The sequence below is a fragment of the Saccopteryx leptura genome, chromosome 4, assembly GCF_036850995.1.
Source record: "Saccopteryx leptura isolate mSacLep1 chromosome 4, mSacLep1_pri_phased_curated, whole genome shotgun sequence".
Classification (NCBI taxonomy): Eukaryota; Metazoa; Chordata; class Mammalia; order Chiroptera; family Emballonuridae; genus Saccopteryx; species Saccopteryx leptura.
Genome location: NC_089506.1, coordinates 212,690,868 through 212,712,843, shown reverse-complemented (window position 1 = coordinate 212,712,843; position 21,976 = coordinate 212,690,868). Strand labels below are relative to the sequence as shown.

General features: G+C 49.2%; 1 protein-coding gene across 4 annotated transcripts in view; it reads left to right on the top strand.

The window, feature by feature from the left end:
* The window catches only part of FLYWCH1 (FLYWCH-type zinc finger 1), a 35,245-nt gene that overhangs the window by 4,663 nt on the left and 8,606 nt on the right, over window positions 1-21,976 (top strand). The window contains exons 1-7 of one of the 4 annotated variants that reach the window (XM_066382795.1): window positions 3,544-4,499; window positions 6,273-6,389; window positions 16,081-16,182; window positions 16,929-17,361; window positions 17,616-18,074; window positions 19,270-19,701; window positions 19,818-20,081. In XM_066382795.1, coding sequence (XP_066238892.1) covers window positions 17,037-17,361; window positions 17,616-18,074; window positions 19,270-19,701; window positions 19,818-20,081 — 1,480 coding nt within the window. In that variant the 5' untranslated portion in view covers window positions 3,544-4,499; window positions 6,273-6,389; window positions 16,081-16,182; window positions 16,929-17,036. Of the gene's footprint in view, window positions 1-3,543; window positions 4,500-6,272; window positions 6,390-16,080; window positions 16,183-16,928; window positions 17,362-17,612; window positions 18,075-19,269; window positions 19,702-19,817; window positions 20,082-21,976 lie in introns of those variants that run through there. The other 3 variants (XM_066382792.1, XM_066382793.1, XM_066382794.1) reach the window with 3 other exon arrangements.

The following is a 21,976-nucleotide window of genomic DNA, read 5'->3' as shown; positions in this document are numbered from 1 at the left end:
AAATGGCTTATTTTTAATGTGCAGAGTTTAGAGGTCTTATGTTTTAAAATAACATTTCCCAAATGTAATCGGTATTTATTGACTTCCTCTTAGGAGAGTGAGTTACTCAGCATGGTTTTCTTGCCAGCTCTCCACTTTGCTATTTTATTTTCACAGCATGTGTGTAACGTTTATATTCTGTAACCATAATTTGAGATGTTCTTTTGTCTTAATTCCATATTTAAATAGATTCCCCTTACTCACCAATTTTTCCTTTCCTCAGTTCTAAGTCATCTTCTGGTGGGCTGTTTTTTTTCTGATAGTAAGACTGCAGGAGGAGTTACTCGGGGTCTAATGGTGGTAGAGTGCCACCAGGGAAGCAGCAGTGAAGAAGTGAGGAGTGGGGGCAGGCAAGGTGTGACTTCATGCCACTCAGTCGGACGTACAGGCAGCCCCTGCCAGGGCAGGTCAGAGAGGATTAACCCAGGCCTACCCACTTCCTGGACTTTATTTATTTTAAAATTTTTCTTCAGTGAGAAGTGGGGAGGCAGAGAGACAGACTCCTACATGCGCCCTGACTGGAATCCACCTGGCAAGCCCCCTATGCTCTGCTTATCTGGGGCTGTTGCTCTGTTGCTCAGCAACCAAGCTACTTTAGCACGTAAGGCAGGTCATGGAGCCATCCTCAGCACCCAGGGCCAACTTGCTCCAACCGAGTCATGGCTACGGCATGGGAAGAGAGAGAGAGAGAAAGAGAGAGAAGGGAGGAGGAGGATTGGAGAAGCAGTGTCACTTCTCCTATGTGCCCTGACCAGGAATCAAACCCGGGACAACCACACATGGGGCCAATGCTCTACCACTGAGCCAACCCACCAGAGCCACTTCCCAAACCTTAGTGTGGCATTACTGACCCCTCCTGTTGCTGCCAGGAAAGCTGCAGGCCAGATAGGCACTCATGTCCCAAGTAGGGGCCTGGCTGTCTTGGTGGCTGCTGGAAGCTGCTTGAGGGCACAGCAAGGGCCTGTCTTCCTCCTGCATGGCAGGTGGTGCCCATCATCTGCCTGGAAGGTGTTCAGGACCATGGGACAGGAAACCGTCACTGAGCCAAGCCGGGAATCCACACACTGGGGCCAGCGATGTCAACATATTCCTTATTTTGAAACATTTCAAATTCACAGAAAAATTGAAGGAACAGTGCAGGAAACATGGTGTAGCTCTCACCTAGATTCACTCTCATCTCTAATCTTTTCCCTCTTCCTCCTGCCACTTCCTTGCCCCTTCACTTCTTGGGGATCTTAATGTCTTCCCGGAGCAGGCACGCATGAACTAATTACTAAAATTCTGCAGCACACCAAAAAATATATTATTTGGTGATCTGACAAAAAAAAAGTATACTCTTTATTCATTCACATCGGACAGCTATTGTTGTGTTGTCTTTTTTTTTTTAAACTAAAAAGAAGTCAGTGCTACTGACTCAATAGTCAGGTTAGCATGTTTTAAAGATTCTTGCCACACAGCGGTTGAAAATCGCTGTTTTAAACAGCGTTTGGCTTTTCTAGAACAAAGCTCTAGAAGTGAGAGTGCCTGTGAATACTGGGCTCTCAGATATCCTTGCCTACAGCCGGTGCTATCATTAGAAAATAATAATAATAATATCCTTGCCAACAGCCGGTGCTATCATTAGAAAATAATAATATAACAGCACCCTCCACTTCCTTCTTGAGTGCACAACTTAGTGCGTGTTTTCTCTGGGGAGTTGCATTTCCCTTGGTTGCTTTGGAGAGCTCGTCATGGGACCCCAGGTTCTCCACCCGCGGCGACTCTGTGAGTGTGGCTGATGGTCCTGGCAGCCGGAGGGGGTGCGAGCGTACTCAGCCGCGATTCAGGCACCTCCCCAAAACCTAGGCCTTGAGGCCTCCAGAGTGCCATTTTTTCTAACGCAGCCTCCGTCTTTCCTACGCCACAGACTCAAGACACCCATCCAAGCACCTTAAGGATCGGGCACTGGCTCTAAGGTGCCTTCTGCATGGGGAGGAGGCAGGCGATTGGCAGGCAGAGATGGCCCACTACCGAGAGAATGCGGGTGAGAGCCTTACTCCTTGTCGTCTTCCAACCTAAAGTCTAGCACAAGTTGCAGCCACACGTCCTCCATTTTTTTTTCTCGATAGCAGTTCGTTTTCTTAATTTAAATTTTATTTTTCAATTACAGTTTATATTCAATAAGCACGTACTACTTCTAACAGACCAGTAACTCAGTGTTTTTATCTATTGCTTTCTGCCCTGCCTCGCATAACAGAAACTCAGCATCACCAGGGCCGGGAGCTTTGTCGATGTCGGTCCCTGAGGCATCGGGCGTGGAGAACAGCGAGGTGCAGGGGGTGAGAAAGGGCTACAGGACACGGAGCACTGGTGGAGGGCAGGGGTTCGGGGTTGGGCGGAGCGTAAGTGTGAGAGGAAGACGTGGAGGATGCAGGCAGGGAGCAGAGCGTGGGAAAGGGTGCGGGAGAAGGCGGGTAAGAGACTCGATAGAGCAAGTGGAGAATTTGGAACCAAGGAGCTAGCGGGAGGGCCCCAGGGGACCTGGACATGCACCTTCGTAGAGCCAGGGGGCGCTTCCAGCAGCTGCTTTAGAGCAACTAAAGGGAGGCGGAGGGGAGGGGTGTCTGCGGAGCGTGGAGTTTCCTGAAGTGAAGCAGCGGCGTCTTTACTCTGCAAACTCCGAGGCTGAGGACGCGCAGCCAGAAGACTAGGGGCCCTGCCGGGCGAAGGGGAGCGGATGGAGAAAGCGGTCCCACAGGGCTGGGGGTCGTCTTGGTGAGCGAGGTCCCAGGTCGCTGAGCGGGAGGAAGGGGAAGCTAGGCGTCCCGGCAACATGCAGGTGTTTAGCGTTTGAGGCAGCTCCTGCCGCCACCGCCAAGTGTCTAGGAAAGCAGTACCGAGACCCCGCAACTCTCCGCGCCACCGCACAGGGTGATTGAATGATAATAATAAGTGTCATGTGGCTGTGCAAAGAGCGACTGATGGACCAAAGGACATGGTCGGGACCAGTTGGCCAAGGCTGGACTCATGGACGAGGGAGGGACCAATGCGAAAAAGATGTTTTTCCTCCCCAGAATGCCAAAGTGGCGGATAGTTTTGTTTTTCCAACGTTTTATTTTGACATAATTTCACACCTACAGAAGAGTTGCAATAAGTATATAAATGATTCTTATGTATTTTTCATCCATATTTTCCAAATATTAGGAATGATGCCAGCCACAGCAGCAATATTAATAATAGGTTTAGAAACGAAATGTCCAATAGGAAAAGGCAATCATATATATGTAAAATAAGCTTATGTGTCTTTTCTATTGTAAGAAAACGCTTTCCCTTCTACCCCATTTACTTATTTACATCAGTATTGACATGGGTTTTTTAAAATGGATTTTTCGAGAGAGAGGAAGTGAGAGAGAGAGAAATACATCGATTTGTTCATTTATTTATGCATGCATTGGTTAATTCTTTTGGGGGGCAGGGGGAGGAGGGAGAGAGAGAAGCATCAACTGTTGCTCCTCTTAGCTGTGTACCTATTGATGGCTTCCATTCGTGCCCTGACCTTAGCTCGAGCCGGCGACCCCGGATTGAGTCGCAGCCTCAGCTCCTGGATCATTCTTTATCCACTGCGCCACCAGCCAGGGCTCACTGGTTGATTCTTGTGTGTGCCTTGATCTGGAGATCGAACGCATGGCTTTGGCATATCAGGGTAACGCTCTAACCAACTGAGCTACCTGGCCAGGGCCGACTCAAGAATTCTTATTTTATTCAAGGTTATAATCCATTATAATTATTTATTTTGAATCTCAAATTGACCCCGCTTGGGGTGGGGTCATTTAAGGTTTCAATGAGGTGCATAAGAAAATTCCTTCTCCTGGCTAAGGAAAGTGATGGGCCTAATGATGCATTTAAACAAATGCTCCCGCTTGGTAAACGCGGAGTCAAATCCTGGAGCGGGTCCATGGCTCCCAATTAAGCCCCCTAACCCCCACTTGTCTGACAACTACGGGTTCGCGACCCCCAGCCCAAGCCACAGGTCCTACTGAGGCTCCGCCTGGGACGCCGCCACCCAATCCTGGAATTTCCCCGCCTCTTTTGCGAGCCCTACCCCCACCTCTCCGCACCTATTGGTCCGGCTTCCAGCTCCGCGCCGCATAGGAAAGACCCGGAGAAGCGGAGCTCGTCCCCCTAAATGGGCTCTGCTGCGCATGCTCACCAGGAGCTCGCTTAGGCGTTCCGGGAGGCCGGCATCCCAACGGGGTGGTGCGCGCTCCCGACAGCCCGTGGGACGGTGCGCGCGGGCACGGGGCTCGCTCCCGAGGGAGTATGTGGGGGGCGGGGATCGGGAGCTCCAGCTGCGGTGGCCTGAGGGCCCTGGGTCGCAAGGTTGACGCCTGTTGCTGCAGTGGCCGAGGCCGGAAGACGTGCAGCGGCTCGGTCACCGAAGAGGAAGCGCCCCGTTGCCGTCGCCGGTCGGCCGGTGCCCGGTAAGGACGGGTCCCAGTGGGTGGTGATGGTCCCGGGTCCCATGGGGTGGACGCGACTCTCCCAGCTGTCCCAAGGGCTGCTGATGCTGAGAGACGGATGGTCCCCAGACTCTGGGTCCCGGTGCCTAGGCCGCCTCCTTGTCCTTCACCCGAGATGGACCTCCTTTCTTCTCGTCCCTCTTTCTCCCATCCCACCCTACCCCACTCACCCTGGGACTGACCCCCTGACACCCCAAATCAGGGAGCCCTGCATTGGCCCTTCTTCCTCGGGGGTGTCCAACCTACCGCATACTGCCTCCACCCTGGTACCCATCTTTGTGGCTCTGGAGGTATCACTGACCTTGCACTTTCTGCTTTTGTTACATCCCTCCTTCCACTTCTGCGTATGTAGATTGTCCGTTGTGGCTTTCAAACTTTTTTTTTCAGTTTACATAAAGAAATATATTTTGCATGTAAACCCTGTGCCTGTAGATATGGATTAATGAAAAGAAGATACTACCCTAACTTCACATGACGCACCTAATAAACTCCGTTCTGTTCCATTCTAACCCAGCCTATCCTATCCTATCCTATCCTATCCTATTCTTTCCATAACAATTTTATTGCTAACCTGTGAAATTTATTTCAGGGCCTAATTGGTATGACCGTAGTTCCTAAGGCTTGCTTTAATCATCAGTCTTTTGCTTTTTTTACTCCTTGTCTTTGGAGGATGCTGAGCTCCAATAATCAGAGAATCACTTGTAGCCTTCTAAAGGGTATATATATTATTTTGACATTTCTGTGATTCAGGGATAAAACCATTTCCAGGACTTGATTTGAATTTTCTGGTTTAATTCAATCAGGTTTCTCTTGTTTCCCTTCCAGAAGCTCCTAGTAAAACTAGGGGAAGAGATAGTGTATGAAGTTGGGGCTAGATTGTGGAGCTTTTATAACAGAGATAGAGATCATTTTTATTGGAGAGAGAAATGATTAAAGTTGAACTTGAGGGAGATTAACCTGTCAGTACTGCGTTATATAGGGAGAATTGGGAGGATTGGGCGCTAGAAGGGAAGACCATTTAGGGAGGTGGTGGGGATTGAAGTGCTGAGGTGATGTGGACTTCAGTGGAAGGCATGGAAGATGATAGGATCAGGTGTAGTGAGAATGAGATTTGAGAATACATTAGTCCTGGTAAGGGAGGAGTAAAAATAGGGGGGTTGGGGGCTTGGGGGTGAGGAGTTCCATTGGCTGTAATCTCTTTCTGGAGTGCATCTCTAAGTTGTTCTGGAGCAGTGGTTTTCAGGGACATTCAGTGTTGGTTGTCAGGACTTGGGGGCTGCTCCTGGCATCTAGCAGGCAGAGGCCAGGGATGCTGGTAAACATCCTTCATCGCACAGGACAGCCCCACAACAAAGAATTAGCTGGTGCAAAATGCAGTGGTGCTGATTTTGAGAAGCACTACTTTAGAATAGCAGTTCTTAATCTTTATCACTACCACCTTCAAATTTTTCCAAGAATAATGTCTGTATACACACTCAGACTAGTGCATAGAATCCTAGAAGGTTTCATGGGCCCCTGACAATGTACCTCTAACCCACATAGCTCATTAGTGGGGGAGGGTGGAAGACAGCAGTTTGAATAATCTAGGAGCTTTTTCAGACATCATGACATTCTCTTCTCTCACTCTTCAGGACCTCTGTTGGGGCCTAGATTCCTTGTTCTTGTGTGATGCTTTACAGTTTATAGAAGAATTTTACATACAATATCTTATTTGCTACTTTTCCTGGTTCGCAGGTGAAACCAGCCCAGAGAGGTGGTGGGGTTTACCCCAGGCCCCCCACCCAGCAAACCATCGCAAAGGACCTGGGTGTTGGCACCTGACGATGGTGGTTGTTGCTCTCTTGTATGAAGGTAATTCTGTTGACCCACCACAGGCTGCTGAGCCTGGCTCTGCTTTTCAGGGTCTCACTGACTAGGGCTTGGACCCAGGGCTGTCTCCTGGGTGCTGGGTTTATACTGAGCCCTTTGGAACCACCAACATTATCAGACCCCATTATCGGGGCAGGCAGTCTGAATACTGCCCTCAAATTACCCTATCCCTCAGTTTTGGGGGAAGGGGAGAGAGGATAAGAGAGTGACCAGCCGTAACTGAAGCTCTTAAATTTTCCATTTATATCTGCCTGACTTAAAAACACTTCAGACACTCAAGAAATCTTTATTGAGTAAAAATTAAATGTTACAAAATAAATACATTAGGGCCCAAGGATTTACCTCAAAACAATGACCATCCAAAATAAAAAATTCAAATCCATGTAGAATTTACATATGTATAACAAATAAGATTTCATATGATAACACTCACTTTTATTACATGCACTAGAGATTGGTATAGCTGACGCAATTTTTTAAATTATTGACTGGAACCCAATGATGATAGGACCAATGAAAAGCAGAGCCTTAGACCAAAAGAGTGGAAATAATATAAAATGAACACACATGAAAGCTTTTACACAACTCATGAATCAAGAAACCGGTAAGATCTTACAACCACTTTGCAAGAGAACCCAAAGAAGATTCTAGAAGGGTATAGGTCAGGAATGTTGAAATAAATGTGCAGATGGAAGTAAAACTGGCTTCTTCTGGGGTGAACGCCCAATATGGTATACAGAGAGGTGTAGAATTGGGCCCCTGAAACCTGTATAATTATGTTAACTAATGTCACCATAATAAATTCAACTTAAAATATTATATTCAGTTTTAAAAAACTGGCTTTTTCCAGTCGGAATAATCATCTACATGTCTTTATTTATCTACATGGAGAGAGAGAATTTATTGTCTGTAGACTGGATTATTTTGCATTGTTATCAATTCTCTAATTTTCCATTGAACAAATTTTCTTACAATCTGATCATCTCAATGAAAGATTATTTATTTTATTTATTTATTTTTGTGACAAAGACAGAAACAGACAGACTGGAAGGGAGAGAGATGAGAAACATCAATTCTTTGTTGCAGCACCTTAGTTTCTCAGTGATTGCTTTCTCATATGTGCCTTGACTGGGGGGGCTACAGCAGACTGAGTGACCCCTTGCTCAAGCCAGTGACCTTGGGGCTCAAGGTGTTGAGCCTTGCTCAAACCAGATGAGCCCACGTTCAAACTGGCGACCTTTGGGTTTCAAACCTGGGTCCTCTGCATCCCAATCCGACGCTCTATCCACTGCGTCACCGCCTGGTCAGGCCAATGAAAGATATTTTTGATCATGAAGTAAGGCTGGTCTCATTAGATTTGGCCTTGATTTTTTGCCTAGGTGCAACAAGTGTGTTCATTCACCATATAGGCTTTTTTGAGTTAGTTTTTCTGGAAGGCTTTATAAGGAATCTCAGATTTAATTTTGAAGTCCAGCATTTGCTCTCCTGAGGTATAGAAGCCATGGCCAGGAAGCTCTCTCTACCAGATCTTACCTGTGCCACTTATAAATTTATTCCAGTTCCTGTCTTCTTGAGGTTCCCACAATACGCCAGAGTCTGAAACTTGTTAAATTGTTAAAGGATCATTTCTAAAAAGATAAAATCATGACTCCCACTGATATCAAATCTAGATTCTTGAGTCCCTCTCTAGAGTGTAAAATCCAGACACCTCTCCATAAAAATCAATAAATAAAATATTAAAAAGAAAAAGAAAGAAGGAAAACTATCCCTGGCTGGGTAGTCCAGTTGGTTAGAGCATTGACCTGATACGCCAACATTGCCAGTTCCACCTCTGGTCAGAATCAACCAATAAATGCATGAGAAAATGAAACAACAAATTGATGTTTCTATCTCTCTCTTTCCCTCACTCTCTAAACTCAATAAATTTAAAAAAAAATTTTAATTAAAGATAAAACTATAGTGAGCTTCATGATATGGATACTCTCTATTTCATTTTTTAAACACTGGTCTTAAGCAGGGTATCTCAGTCTTGGCACTGTTGGCATTTTAAACTAGTTCCTTCCTTGAGGTGGGTGGGGTGGAGAGGCTGCTCTGGGCACTGTGGGATGAGTAGAAGTAACCTGTTTGGCCCCTAACCACTAGATACTAGTAGCATGCCCTGCCCCCCAGTTGTGACAACCAAGGATGTCTCTGGACATTGCCAAATGTTGCCTGTGGGGCAGATTACCCTGACTGAGAGCCACCAATCCTAACCCACTACATTGATTGATACCTATGGTGGGAACTATTTTAACCCATTTTAAGGGTTTAGGCCCTGAAGGCAGACCCAGGAGTTTTGAATACTGACTCTTGTCTGTCCTTTGTTGACCTGGCTGTTGGTCTCAGAAACCTAAAATTAAGCCTATGTTCCTCTTCTGTAATGTCAAGGAGCAGTACACTCTACTTGATGATGCTGTTTGGAAGGTGGTACGAAATCACGCCTGCAAAGTCCTTAGCTTAGTGCCAGGCACAAAACTGCTACTTGGTAAATAGTTAATGTTGGAATCACAGTCCTTCAGACTCGTGAAGGATTTATTGGTCAGAATCCAACTGGGAAAACAGCAACTACTGTAATATTTCAGCTAGGAATTTCATTGCTCTCCCTGGTGGTGGAAGAACTGAGAAGCCAAACAAGAATGACTAGCACCCCAGAGATTAGCAGTGGCTAGATGGTGCCACCACAGCCAGGCCAGGGACCCAGGGTGCCAGGCGGGGAACCCTGCAAAGCTGGAGCAGACAGCACTGGTTGGACCACACTGGGCATGTAACTGGGGAGACACCCTCCTTACTCACCCTCCAGTCTCCCACGGTACCTCCCATTGGCCAGATCAGCTGGACGCCACTGTGATAAACCGTAAAATATTTGGTCTTGTAGGGACGCATCATGCCGCTGACAACTTACTCTGAAGGTCCGGCTGCAACTCTGTGCCTCGGTTTCCTCTGTAACTGGCGGTTCTCACTTTAATCCTCTCTTCGTCCCTTCCACCCAGGGAGTCTCTGAGTGACTTATTTTCTCTGTCAACTTTCATCGTGTCCATAAGTTTGAAACTTGAGTTTTCAAAAACCCTTTCTTTTGACTTAATTTTAGACTTAAAAAATTGCAAAAATAGTACAAAGAATTCCCGTAACCCATCACCCAGTCTCCCTGAATGTCAGCATCTTACTTAACTAACATTGTACGATGATCGAATCCAGAAAATCAACATCAGTAGAATACTATGAACCTGAACCACTGACCTGGCTCAGACCTTAGCAGATTTTCACCTAGCATCCTTTTTTTTGTTCCAGGATCCCAGGTTACATTTAGATGTCACATCTTCTCAGTCTGAGCCGGTCTGGGACAGGTCCTCAGCCTTTCCTTGTCCTCAGTGACCTTGACCGTTTTGAAGTGTCCTGGTCAGTTGTTTTGTAGACCGTCCCTCTATGTGGCTTGTCTGACTAGAATAGGGGTGCATGTTTTAGGCAGGACTGTTACAGAGATGATGTGTCCTTCTCAGTGACTTTTATCAAGGAGGTCACTGAGTTAGTGTGTCTGTTTACTGATGAAGTTGACCTTGCTCACTTAAGGGGGTGTCTGTGGGATTTCTTCACTGCCAAGTTACTATCTTTCCCTATATAATAAATATTTGGGGGGAGATATCTTTTTTTTTTTTCTTTTGTATTTTTGTGAAGCTGGAAACGGGGAGAGACAGTCAGACAGACTCCTGCATGCGCCCAACCGGGATCCACCCGGCACGCCCACTAGGGGCGATGCTCTGCCCCTCCGGAGCGTCGCTCTGCCGCGACCAAAGCCACTCTAGCGCCTGGGGCAGAGGCCAAGGAGCCATCCCCAGCGCCCGGGCCATCTTTGCTCCAATGGAGCCTTGGCTGTGGGAGGGGAAGAGAGAGACAGAGAGGAAGGGGGGTGGTGGAGAAGCAAATGGAGAAGATTCCTGGCCGGGAATCGAACCCGGGTCCCCCGCACGCCAGGCCGACGCTCTACCGCTGAGCCAACCGGCCAGGGCCGGGAAGATATCTTTGAGGCTATGGAAATCCACAACAGGGATTTCAATATACTAGATTTTTATTCATTTCTCTGCTCTATTGTTTTACATCACTCTTTATTTTCTTGTATGCTATCATGTCACAAAGGAATGTTCCCTTCTTTTTCTCAGTTACAGAGTTAAAGAAAAAAAAATTACCAAGTAAGGAAAAACAGCTTATCTTTAGAGCATGTAATATTTTCCCACTGTAAAAAGAATTCATGCACATTGTAAGCAATTTTGAAAACAACAGAAGAAATGTAAGGAAAAATAAATCACTGTTCTTACTACTATTAACATTTTAAGATATTTTTCCCTGGTTCTTTAAGGTATTTTTAAAATCATGAGTACATAAAATAAAATTAGTCACTAAATAGAAAATATGACTGGAGTCAAAAAGAGAAGAAAAATGGATTGAGCTTATAAAAAATAGTCTTTACTGAATTTGTTAATTGGATTCTGCTTTCTAACAAGTTTTGTAAATATAAATATTTCAGAATTATTCTTGAATTATTTTTGTGACGCTTTCAAACTTCCAAATTCTTGTGGAAACATTGTTCCTGCATTTAATTTTTACCAAGGATGAAGTACGTTCACTTTTAATGGGCAACATCGCTATCTTGTGGTCTTCTACAGTATTACTGCTGAGGATTTAGATTTGCGTATTCATAACTGTTTTATGGGCCTACCTTACATACTGCTTTGCTCCTTTACAAGGTCTCTCTCTATCTGGTCTGCTCATTCTAACATAGTATATAATAGCAGTATACAATGTGTGTGCAACAGAAAATAAAGTTTTAATGGTATAGATACATGAATGTAAATAGCTGCATGCAAGTAGGATTATGGGCGATTTGCTAATATTTTGTTCTTAACATTTTTTTAGGAGATTTTATGTATTGATTTTAGAGAGAGGAGAGAGAGAGAGAGAAAGGTGTGGAGGAGGGACTTAATGGGAAGCATCAGCTCATAGTTGCTTCTCACGTGCTTTGACAGGGCAAGCCTGGGGTTTCAAACCAGCAACCTCCATGTTCCAGGTCGATACTTTATCCACTGCACCACCATAGGTCAGGCCCTAACATTTTTTTTTTTTTTTCAGAAATAGAGAGAGAGTAAGAGAGAGGGATAGACAGGGGCAGACAGACAGGAACAGAGAGAGATAAGAAGCATCAATCATTAGTTTTTTTGTTGCAACACCTTAGTTGTTCATTGGTTGCTTTCTCATACGTGCCTTGACCATGGGCCTTCAGCAGACCGAGTAACCCCTTGCTCAAGCCAACGACGTTGGGTCCAAGCTGTTGAGCTTTTGCTCAAACCAGATGAGCCCACGCTCAAGCTGGTGACCTCAGGGTCTCGAACCAGGGTTCTCTGCATCCCAGTTCGACACTCTATCCACTGCGCCACCACCTGGTTAGGCTAACAGTTTTTAATTGACCGATTTTAGAGAGAGAGAGAGAGAGGAAGGGGGAGAGAGATGGGGGACAGACATCAATATGTCATTGCACTTATTTATGCATTCATTGGTTGATAGTTGCATGTGCCCTGACCCAGGATTGAACCAGCAACCCTTGTGTGTTGTGATGACACTAACCAACTGAGTCGCCAGCTAGAACCTGTTCTTAACATTTTAAAAATGTTTTCTCTATAGTTTTTACAATATAATATTAGCAACTTATAAAATATATCAATACATAATTTAGTCCACCCCTCTCCTTTGATGAGAAAACCACACCCAGGAGTCAGAAGCCTGTTTATTCTGTAGAAAACTGGGTTTTCATTCAAGTGACCCTGGGGACCGGAGCCATGCCTATAGGGATTTTTAAACAGCTTTATTAAGATATGATTTATATACCATACAATTCCCCCATCTAAAGTATATAATTCAGTGTTTTTAGTGTATTCGTAGAGTTATACAGCCATCACCACAATCAGTTTTATATTTTTGTCACCCCCAAAAGAATCCCCACATCCCTTAGCAACCGCCCAGTTCAATGAAACCACTAATCTGCGTTCTGTCTCCATGGATCCGCCTTTTCTGGACGTTTCCTATGAATGAATCACACAATGTATGACCTTTTATTTCTGGCTTTTTTCGCTGAGCTTCATGTTTTCAAGGTTCATCCACATTGTAACATGTGCCAGAACTTCATCCCTCCAGTGCTGAATAAATTCCATTGTACAGATTGACCACACACCGTCACGGGCAAGTGTTTCAGAGGGGAACGTGGTTTGTGGACCGACTCAGCGGTGCTGACCCCGCATGGAGACCAGCGAGGAGAGTGGCGCCTGCAGAGTTAAGGGGCAGCTGCCAGATGACCAGGGTGGGAAGGAAGGGATATGGGCTGTTCTTGCAGAATTAAACCATTAAGGGAAGGAGGGTTTCTTGTTAGGTTTTGTTTTAGAATCCAGGAGACCTAAAAACCTTGATTATCCAAATACAGACAACCAGTGGAGGCACAGAAGTTTGGTGATCAGAAGAGAGCAGGGCCTGAATGGCGGAGAAGGGCCCCCCCTGGAGGGAAGGGAGATGTGCCAGGGGGAATGGATGGAGACACTTCATTTTCTTTTTTTTTTTCCTTTATTTTTTTGTATTTTTCCGAAGTGAGAAGTTGGGGGCAGCAGACTCCTGCATGCGCCCGACTGGGATCCACCTGGCATGCCCACCAGGGGGCAATGCTCAGCCCATCTGGGATATTGCTCCACTGCAACCGGAGCCATTCTAGCACCTGAGGCAGAGGCCATGGAGCCATCCTCAGCGCCCAGGCCAACTTTGCTTCAGTGGAGCCTTGGCTGTGGGCGGGGAAGAGAGAGACAGAGAAAAAGGAGAGGGGGAGGAGTGGAGAAGCAGATGAGTGCTTCTCCTGTGTGCCCTGACCAGGAATCGAAGACACTTTATTTTCTAAAGATAAAATAGATGTGCCCTCTTTAGCCAGAAAAACAAGGCATGATAAGATCTTATGAAGATTTCTATCCCAAATGGATAACTTGTGAAACAGACAAAGTTGTAAAATTCTGAATCATGGAGGGATACCTTTAGTTAAACAGATGTTAGGTAAATGATGCATTACTGATATAGTTTGTTACAGATTTTTTTTTTGCATGTATGGTAAAATATACACAAAAATTAACAACTTATATCATTTTTAAAAATATTTTATTGATTTTGGAGGAGAGAGAGAAAGGGGAGTGGAGAGGAGAGGGAAGCAGTAACTCATAGTAGTTGCTTTTCCCATGTGCCTTGACCAGGCAAGCCTGGGGTTTTGAACTGGCAACCTCAGCATTCCAGGTTGACGCTCTACCCACTGCCCCACCACAGGTCAGGCTTAAATCATTTTAAAGTGTACAGTTCAGTGGCATTAAGTGCATTCACAGTGTTGTGCAACTATCACCACCATTCATCTCTTCATCATCCCAGATGTCTTACTGTATTATGCAACAGTTTCCCATCCTCCTTCCCTCAGCCCCTGGCAACTGCCCTTTTACTTTCTGACTCTGAGTTTGATCATTACAGCTACATCATGTGAGTGGAATACTCTTTTGTGACTCGCTTACAGACTTTTTCAATATGTAATTCTCATTTGCCATCCTTTATACTTAATATTTTTGTTTTTTTCACTAGATTATCAGACTTTTAATCTTAGGGATTTAACATTTATGTAGCGTGGCACCTGGAGTTCAAAAGCACTTTGATGTTGGATATTTCAGAACTATTAGTATTATTCCATTCGTCAGAAAGCCAAAACCCACGAGGTTAAGTCACTTGCCAAGAATGGCTGTGTAATAAATGATCCCTGATCTTACTGGCTTAATTAAATACCAGTAGTTTTTTATTGGTCAGGTTCTCATGGGGTGGCGGGGCTATTTCTCTGCTGGCTGTGTCAGGCACCTTCACGTGGCTGTGCCTCGCTGGAGGGTCTGCTGGTCTGGACAGTGCAAGATGGTCTTCCTCCACGCCTGGCAGAGCCTCTGTCCCCTGCCTGTGGCTTCCTGTACAGCCTTCTTCCCTGGCGGTCTCAGGGCCATGTACCATGAGAGCAAGGACTTCCAAACCCCCACAGTGTGTTTCTTGCACACTCAACAAGTCACACCGCAACTGACCAATCCAGGATGGAGGCCAGTCTTGATCCAAGACCCCAGTGCAAAGGGGCCTGCATACTTTACGGAAGAACTTGTGGTCATTAATGAAATGATCTACCACTTTAAGGCCCGTTAGTGACTGAGAATGGGAACTATCAGTCGAATCCAAATTCTGGTCTATTGAGGTACCCGGGCCTTTTGACAGATGGTGGTCAGCCGTAGTCCAAGGTCTTTTGTGGTACTGGAACCTTTTCCATATCCTTGGAGGCACGTGAATCTTGAATTTCAACAGTAATTTTAGCTGAGAGGATGGCAGTGTCTCCTGACTCAGGGTCCCTGTGACTCGGCATACAGTTCCAAGGAAATATGAGGTCTTTGCCATGCTGACCTCCGTTGGCCAGGGTTGGCCATGTCCACCCCAGCTGACCTTGGAGGAGGCCAGGCTTTGGCGTCTGACAGGCTGAGGCTGAGGCTGTTGATGGGGGTGGGGTGGGGGGTCCTTGCAGCCTCGCTACTCTCCCGCTGTGTGGTGCAGACGACTGCCTGATTCTGTAGGAACGTGCATGCTGGCTGGACAGTGACCACACCCCACGTTGGGTGGCCTGCGTGGTCTGAAAGGCCTGTGAACCGGAGAGCCAGGTTCTCAGTGTGTTTACCACCTGTCAGTGGAAGCCGCGGGAGAGGCAAGGGAAGGCAGGATCGCGTGGAGGACACAGCATCCGGGACCCACCACTTTCTTCCGTTCATGACTCCCCCCAACCTTTGACCTCCCCCCCACACCACCCTTGCCCCAGAGACCGTGAGCCGGAGGGGCGGACTGCCGGTGGGGGTGACGGGACAGTGCAGGAGGCCCCAATCAATGCGGGAAGCTGGGTGGCCTGTGGGCGGGGCCTCAGCTGTAACCCATTCCTGCCCAGAGGGGCTCTACCTAAGGAGGTACTCGCGGTATCTTGCTGCTGGCGGTGTCCCCGGTCCCCGTCTGGCCCACATCGCCTTGTGGGGCAGGTTGGGCAGGGCAAAGAGGGTCCGCACAGGAGGACCATACATTGGCTTGTCTGCTAGTTGGTCTGGGGTGAGTGGAGAATGACGCAAAAGGTTGGGTGAGGACTCCAAACCAGATGTCCTGGTACCTGGAGGATTTCCTTGGGTCTCGCCCCTCAGGACTGGGCAAGTGTGTAGCCCAGGGACTTCTGCGGGACGCTGTCAGGGATGCTGGGACCCTGGGGTCCCGCGCTGGGGCTGACCAGGCCCCGGGGAGCTGACTGTGGGCACCCGCCCAGAGAACTTGTGAGTTAAGAGTGGGGGACCAGGAGAAATCAGAACTGCAGAACTTGGAGTGGGAGTGACAGCTCACAGTGAAATGTGAGGGGAGGTACAGTCTTGTTTCTGGGCTATTACAGAGAGATAGGAGGATCCCATAATCTGCCCGCCACCCAGTCCACCAAGATGACAGAAAGACCACCCCAAACTGATGTCCCTGGATGCAGGTCTCCAGGACAGCCTGCCCCCAGAGTCTATTCTTTCTGCTTCTCCAGGCCAGAAGCCAGGGAGCCCTCAGTGACCACGGATTCTCCAGACAACTCCACAGCCTCGTCCCCTCCCAGCTGAGGCAGCGTCAGCACCAGCTCAGGCACAAGGTCGCTGCTCCCATGGGGTCCTGGTACCTCCTGAGCTCTGGGTGGCCCCAACCTCCAGTCTAGGGTGGGGGCAGGGTCTAGTTGTGAGCATAGAGTCCCGCCCTCAGGGTCTGGTTCCCTCTGTGGCCTGCAGAGTGTCAGGGTGAAAGGCCACCAGGAAGTCTGAGCTCCTGTCCCCAGTGCTTGTCTCAGATGCTTGGTGCTCAGGAACACCAGTGACTGTTACCTGGACAAGGTATACCAGGTGCCATTTGGGGGTGAGCTCCAGATCTCTCTCACCTAGACTCCCAGCTCTGCCGCTGTGGGAGTGTGGTTGCCCTGGTGTGCCTCAGTGTGCTCATCTGGAAGCCGGGTCAGTAAGAATGATGACCTTTCATGACTTGGGCTGGGAGGTTAAATGGAAAAAAGACATGAAATACTTGGCCCTATGCTCCGCACTCTCAGGCCTTGATTCATAGTCAACTCACAGTCACTAGTACCTTAAACCCCAACAGCCCCCGCCCTGAACCAAAGAGCCTTATATTTGGCCCATTTTACACATGGGGAAGTGAGATTTAAATGGGGGGAGGTGACTTACTCACTGCTGCCAAGAAAGGAACTGGCCAAACAGAAGCGCCAGCCTGGGTTTCTCTGGCTCCATTCAGGTCCTTGCCTAGCCTAGTTCCCTGTCTGCCCAACCCGCAGCCCAGGCCCATTCTCCTGAGCCCCAGGCTTCTCCACTGATGGCCATCTGCCTCCTTCCTTAGGCCCGAGCCCCTGGACTGCCTGGTTCCTAGCCAGGGAGGAGGAGGAGGAGAAATCCATCTACTGGGACCTGAGTGTGAACTGGGGGCAGACAGGCTGTTGGTCCCAGAATGCCCCTGCCTGAGGCCAGTGAGCAAGAGGGAGAGAACGTGAGGGCTGGCCAGGAGCCGTCCCCTGAAACCGGCACAGATGTCGTCCCCACAGTCCCCACAAAGCCCAAGGAATTCCCCAATCTGGTCCTGCTAACAGCCTCCACTGAGAATGGGGATGGGGTGTGCCCCCAGCCCGGAGCAGTGCACTGCATCATGTCCTTGGAGATGTCTGGCCCCGACACCCTGGCCAGGACCCTTCAGATCTTGCCAGCAGAGGAGCATGGAGTGCCAGTCCAGCCAAGCTCCCAGGTCCTCGAGCCGAAATGCAGCAGGCCAGACACAGGTGAGTTCTGGGCCTGTTGCCCTGACTGCATGATCAGAAGTGAGCCCCCTGTGCACCCTCTCTCCCCGTGCGTGACTTTGGCTGTCCCATCCCTGCTCCAAGTCAAGCCTCCTTGTCTCTAACGACAAACCTGCCCCAGGCTGGTGTGACGGCCCTCCTCCCTCTCCACTCCCAGTCCCATCCCTCCTGTCCACAGCCCTGGCCTCATGTTTGCTCCGTGTCAGCTAACCTGGCCCTCTCCTTGCCCTTAGCAGCCCCCAAGCCCCTGGAGTTCCTGAGGACCCCGTTTGGGGGCCGCCTCCTGGTGCTCGAGTCCTTCCTGTACAAGCAGGAGAAGGCCGTGGGGGACAAAGTGTACTGGAAGTGCCGAGAGCACACTGAGCTGGGCTGCCGGGGCCGGGCCATCACCCGAGGCCCGCGCGCCACGGTGATGCGAGGCCACTGCCACTCCCCTGATGAGGAGGGCCTGGAGGCCCGGCGCCAGAAACAGAAGCAGCCCAGCGCACCCCTGCCGGAAAGCCTGGGGGGTCCTGAGGTCCTCAGAGCCCAGGTGGAAGAGCCACTCAAGGGGGTGGGCCCATGGCTGTGTCCTCAGGAGCCAGAGCCTGCCCCGGGGCTGGAGCTGAGCAAGCCGGCCCCAGAAGAGACAGAGGGACTGCGAGCCCTGTCGGTGCTGAGCTTGCCCCCTAAGAAACGCCCAACCCTGGGGATCGGTGAGTGCCTCCCCGCGTCATCTCCATTCGGACAGACATGAACCCATGGGCCCTTTCTTATGCCAAAATAGAAATGTGGGTTTCTACGTGTTTTAAAAATAGGGTGCTCAGAGTCAAAATGACTTGTAAAAATATCATCCCAGTATTCATTAAGCCCATAGGATAGAACTAGAACGTCTGAACAAGAGGTCCCAGGTCCTTCTGGAACTTTCTAATGCAGCCGGGTCTATGTGGCTCCATGTGATTCTGGGAACCCATGCAGTTTGGGAAGTTTGGCCTGGTGGGAGAATTTTGAGCCATGGGTCCCAGTTTCAAGTTCTAGTACCACCTCATGTAGCTGGGTAGCCTCAGAACAGTCCCTGGATTTCAGGAGTGTGGGGAGCGTTGTCAGAAGATGGGTGGTAGCCTACATGCCAGGGAGACTCAGCATTTGACATGGGGGAAGTACTCAGCAGGGCCCAGCATGCAATGGCGCTGGGTAACTTGCAGGTGGAATTTCTGTGCATTGTTTAGTACCTGTAACTGGGAGGTGGGCTTGGTCCCAAGGCTGAGTGCTTCCTGACCTGGGAAGGACCAAAGGCAGCTTCTGTGCCGGGTACTGGGTGCCAGGGCAAGGCAGAGGGACTTGTTTCACACTGTGTATCTCTTGGTACCATTTGTATTTTATGGCATGTGCAAGCATTACTCAAAAATTAGATGACATTTTTATTTTTTTAATTTTTTATTTATTTACTTTTTTAGATTTTATTTATTCATTTTTATTAGAGAGAGAGGGGAGAGAGAGAGAGAGAACAGGGGGAGGAGCAGGAAGCATCAACTCCCATATGTGCCTTGACCAGGCAAGCCCAGGGTTTTGAACCAGCGACCTCAGCATTCCAGGTCGATGCTTTATCCACTGCGCCACCACAGGTCAGGCTAGATAACATTTTTAAACAAACCCTAAGAAAAAATCATGCCCTGGAAAGAGGAAGCACTGAGGATGTAGAGTAGGAATCAGCGTGGCCCTTTGTGGTGCGTGATCTCCGACGTGGCCTCCTTTCTGACCACCAGGAGAGGAGCTGCAACTCTCTCCTGGGTCAGTGGGTGCAGGGTCCGTGGGATGCATTTGGAGCAGCACCCCCGGCCGCACATTCCTCTAGCCACACTGCGCAGCCGCGTCCCCTTCAGCCCAGGTGACTGCCGGTTCCTCCTCCAGGAGAGCGCCCGCCCTTGGAGTTCCTGAGGACCTGCTATGGGGGCAGCTTCCTGGTGTACAAGTCATTCCTGTACAAGCGCGAGAAGGCCGTGGGGGACAAAGTGTACTGGACGTGCCGGGACCACACACTACGTAGCTGTCGTAGCCGCGTCATCACCCAGGGCCAGCGAGTGACTGTGATGCGTGGCCACTGCCACCCGCCTGACATGGAGGGCCTGCAGGCCCGGCGGCAGCAGGAGAAGGCCAAGGAGATTCTGCGGGCCAGGCCAGGCGGCCCCGGGGGCCAAGTGGACAAGCTGCTCCAAGGTGTAGACAGCCTGCTCTATCGCAGAGGGCCCAGCACCCTGACTCTCACTAAACCCCGTCCCAGAAAGCACATGAAGCCCCAGGCCGTGCAGGGATCCTCCACTGAGGACCAGGACACGGGCCCGGGTGAGTTCTCCATACGCACTGGCCAGAGCTGGGGCCCCTCACGTCTTACTCCTGAGGGCCTGGGGGGCAGGAGTGGGTGGCCCAGTCTACTTACCACCTTCTCCATTTCTCCCCAGGAGGCCCCGAGTTCCTGAGGACCCCTCTGGGGGGCAGCTTCCTGGTGCACGAGTCCTTCCTCTATAGGCGGGAGAAGGCCGCCGGCGAGAAGGTGTACTGGACGTGCCGGGACCAGGCCCGCATGGGCTGCCGCAGCCGGGCCATCACCCAGGGCCAGCGGGTGACTGTGATGCGAGGCCACTGCCACCCGCCTGACCTGTTGGGTCTGGAGGCCCTGAGGCAGCGGGAGAAATGTCCTGGTGCGGCCCAGCGGGGGAGTTCAGGTAAGGCGGATAGGGGACAGGCCTGGGGACAGGCGGGAGACCCCGCCAGCCAGCCTTTCTCTCTTGAACCACCATGTCCCCTAGCACGCACCCTCCCATTCCTTACTAGCGGCACTCTGGAAGGAGTTACAGCCCTCTCACCTCACTCACCTTTTCCTCGCTTCCACTCCTCGGCCATCACCCCACCTCATTCCCCCATGGGACTCGGGGTGACTCCGGGCAGTCCCACTCGCTCAGGTTTTATTCCTCACTCTCCTCACGCTCAGACCAGTCCGACCTGCCCTGAAACTCTATAGCACATGCTCATCCCAGGCTCTTTCTTGTCTTCCTCTGCCCTTAATTTCTTAAGAAATTATATGATTTTTATTTATTTACGTCTTTTTTACAGAGACAGAGAGTGAGTCAGAGAGAGGGATAGACAGGGACAGACAGGAATGGAGAGAGATGAGAAGCATCAATCATTAGTTTTTCATTGCGCGTTGCAACACCTTAGTTGTTCATTGATTGCTTTTTCATATGTGCCTTGACCGCAGGCCTTCAGCAGACCGAGTAACCCCTTGTTGGACCCAGCGACCTTGGGTTCAAGCTGGTAGGCTTTTGCTCAAACCAGATGAGCCCGCGCTCAAGCTGGTGACCTCGGAGTCTCGAACCTGGGTCCTCTGCATCCCAGTCCAACGCTCTATCCACTGCGCCACCGCCTGGTCAGGCAGAAATTATATGATTTTTAGAGGGAGCTAATTGCAAATAGCCAGTTTCTCATTTTTACAGTGTGAACGGATAATATGGTGCCTAGAAACAAGCACGTCCTACAGACCAAGTGGTTCAAGGGCAAAAGGTGATATTTTCATGAAACTAATCAACTCCTTCTCTCCTCCACCTCTTCTCCATAACTCTCTATCATTGGCTCAAGGGAGCCATTGACGAGGGTCACAGCCCCTATCTTTTCATCTTTGTCCACTTGAGCACCCCACAGGGCCTAGTGTTTGTGGACTCTCACGGTCACAATGATGTAAATGTTCCTGTCCTCATCTTGTTAAGAAGTACGGCTTCGGCTTAGCCTGTTCTACTTACCCAGCTCTTCACTCATGTCTGAGAGAAGCCTGCCTCTCCTTCAGGGGTTACCAGTTGTATAGTTTTCTGAGTCATCTGAGTCACCTTTAGAGACTTTTTTTTGAGGGGGGGACAGAAACAGAGAGAGGGACAGATAGAGACAGACAGACGGGAAGGGAGAGAGATGAGAAGCATCAATTCTTCATTGTGGCTCCTTAGTCTCCTTAGTTGTTCATTGATTGCTTTCTTATATGTGCCTTGACCAGAGGGAGGGGGCTACAGCAGAGCGAGTGACCCCTTGCTCAAGCCAGCGACCTTGGGATCAAGCTGGTGAGCCCGCGCTCAAGCTGGCAACCTCGGGGTTTGGAACCTGGGTCCTCTGCGTCCCAGTCCGACGCTCTGTCTATCCACTGTGCCACTGCCTGGTCAGGTGAGACTTTTGACCTTAAAGTTCTCTCAAACTTGAGATCTCTGACTGTATTTCTTTCTGACTCTCTTTTTATTCCATTTCCATGTAACTTGTGTACATGGAGACAAACCTACAAAGCACACAGCAGCCCCGCCCCATCTTACCTCCATTTCCCACCCAGAAGAACCATTGTGAGCTTCTTCCCTTCTTAGAGTGTCTGCTGCCCTTTTGCCTGAAACTTTCTTCTGCTGCTATCAACTGCTTCTTCGATCTCTGTTGACTTCCAGCGAGAGAAGTGAGGGTTTAGCTGCTACCTGGTGCCCCGTCCTTTCAATGCAGTTACTGCAGTTTTTAGTTTTGCTTTAGTATATAAATCTGTTCACGCTCTGCAGGGAACACACTGCGATTATTTGCTGCTCACACTGCTCATTGTTTT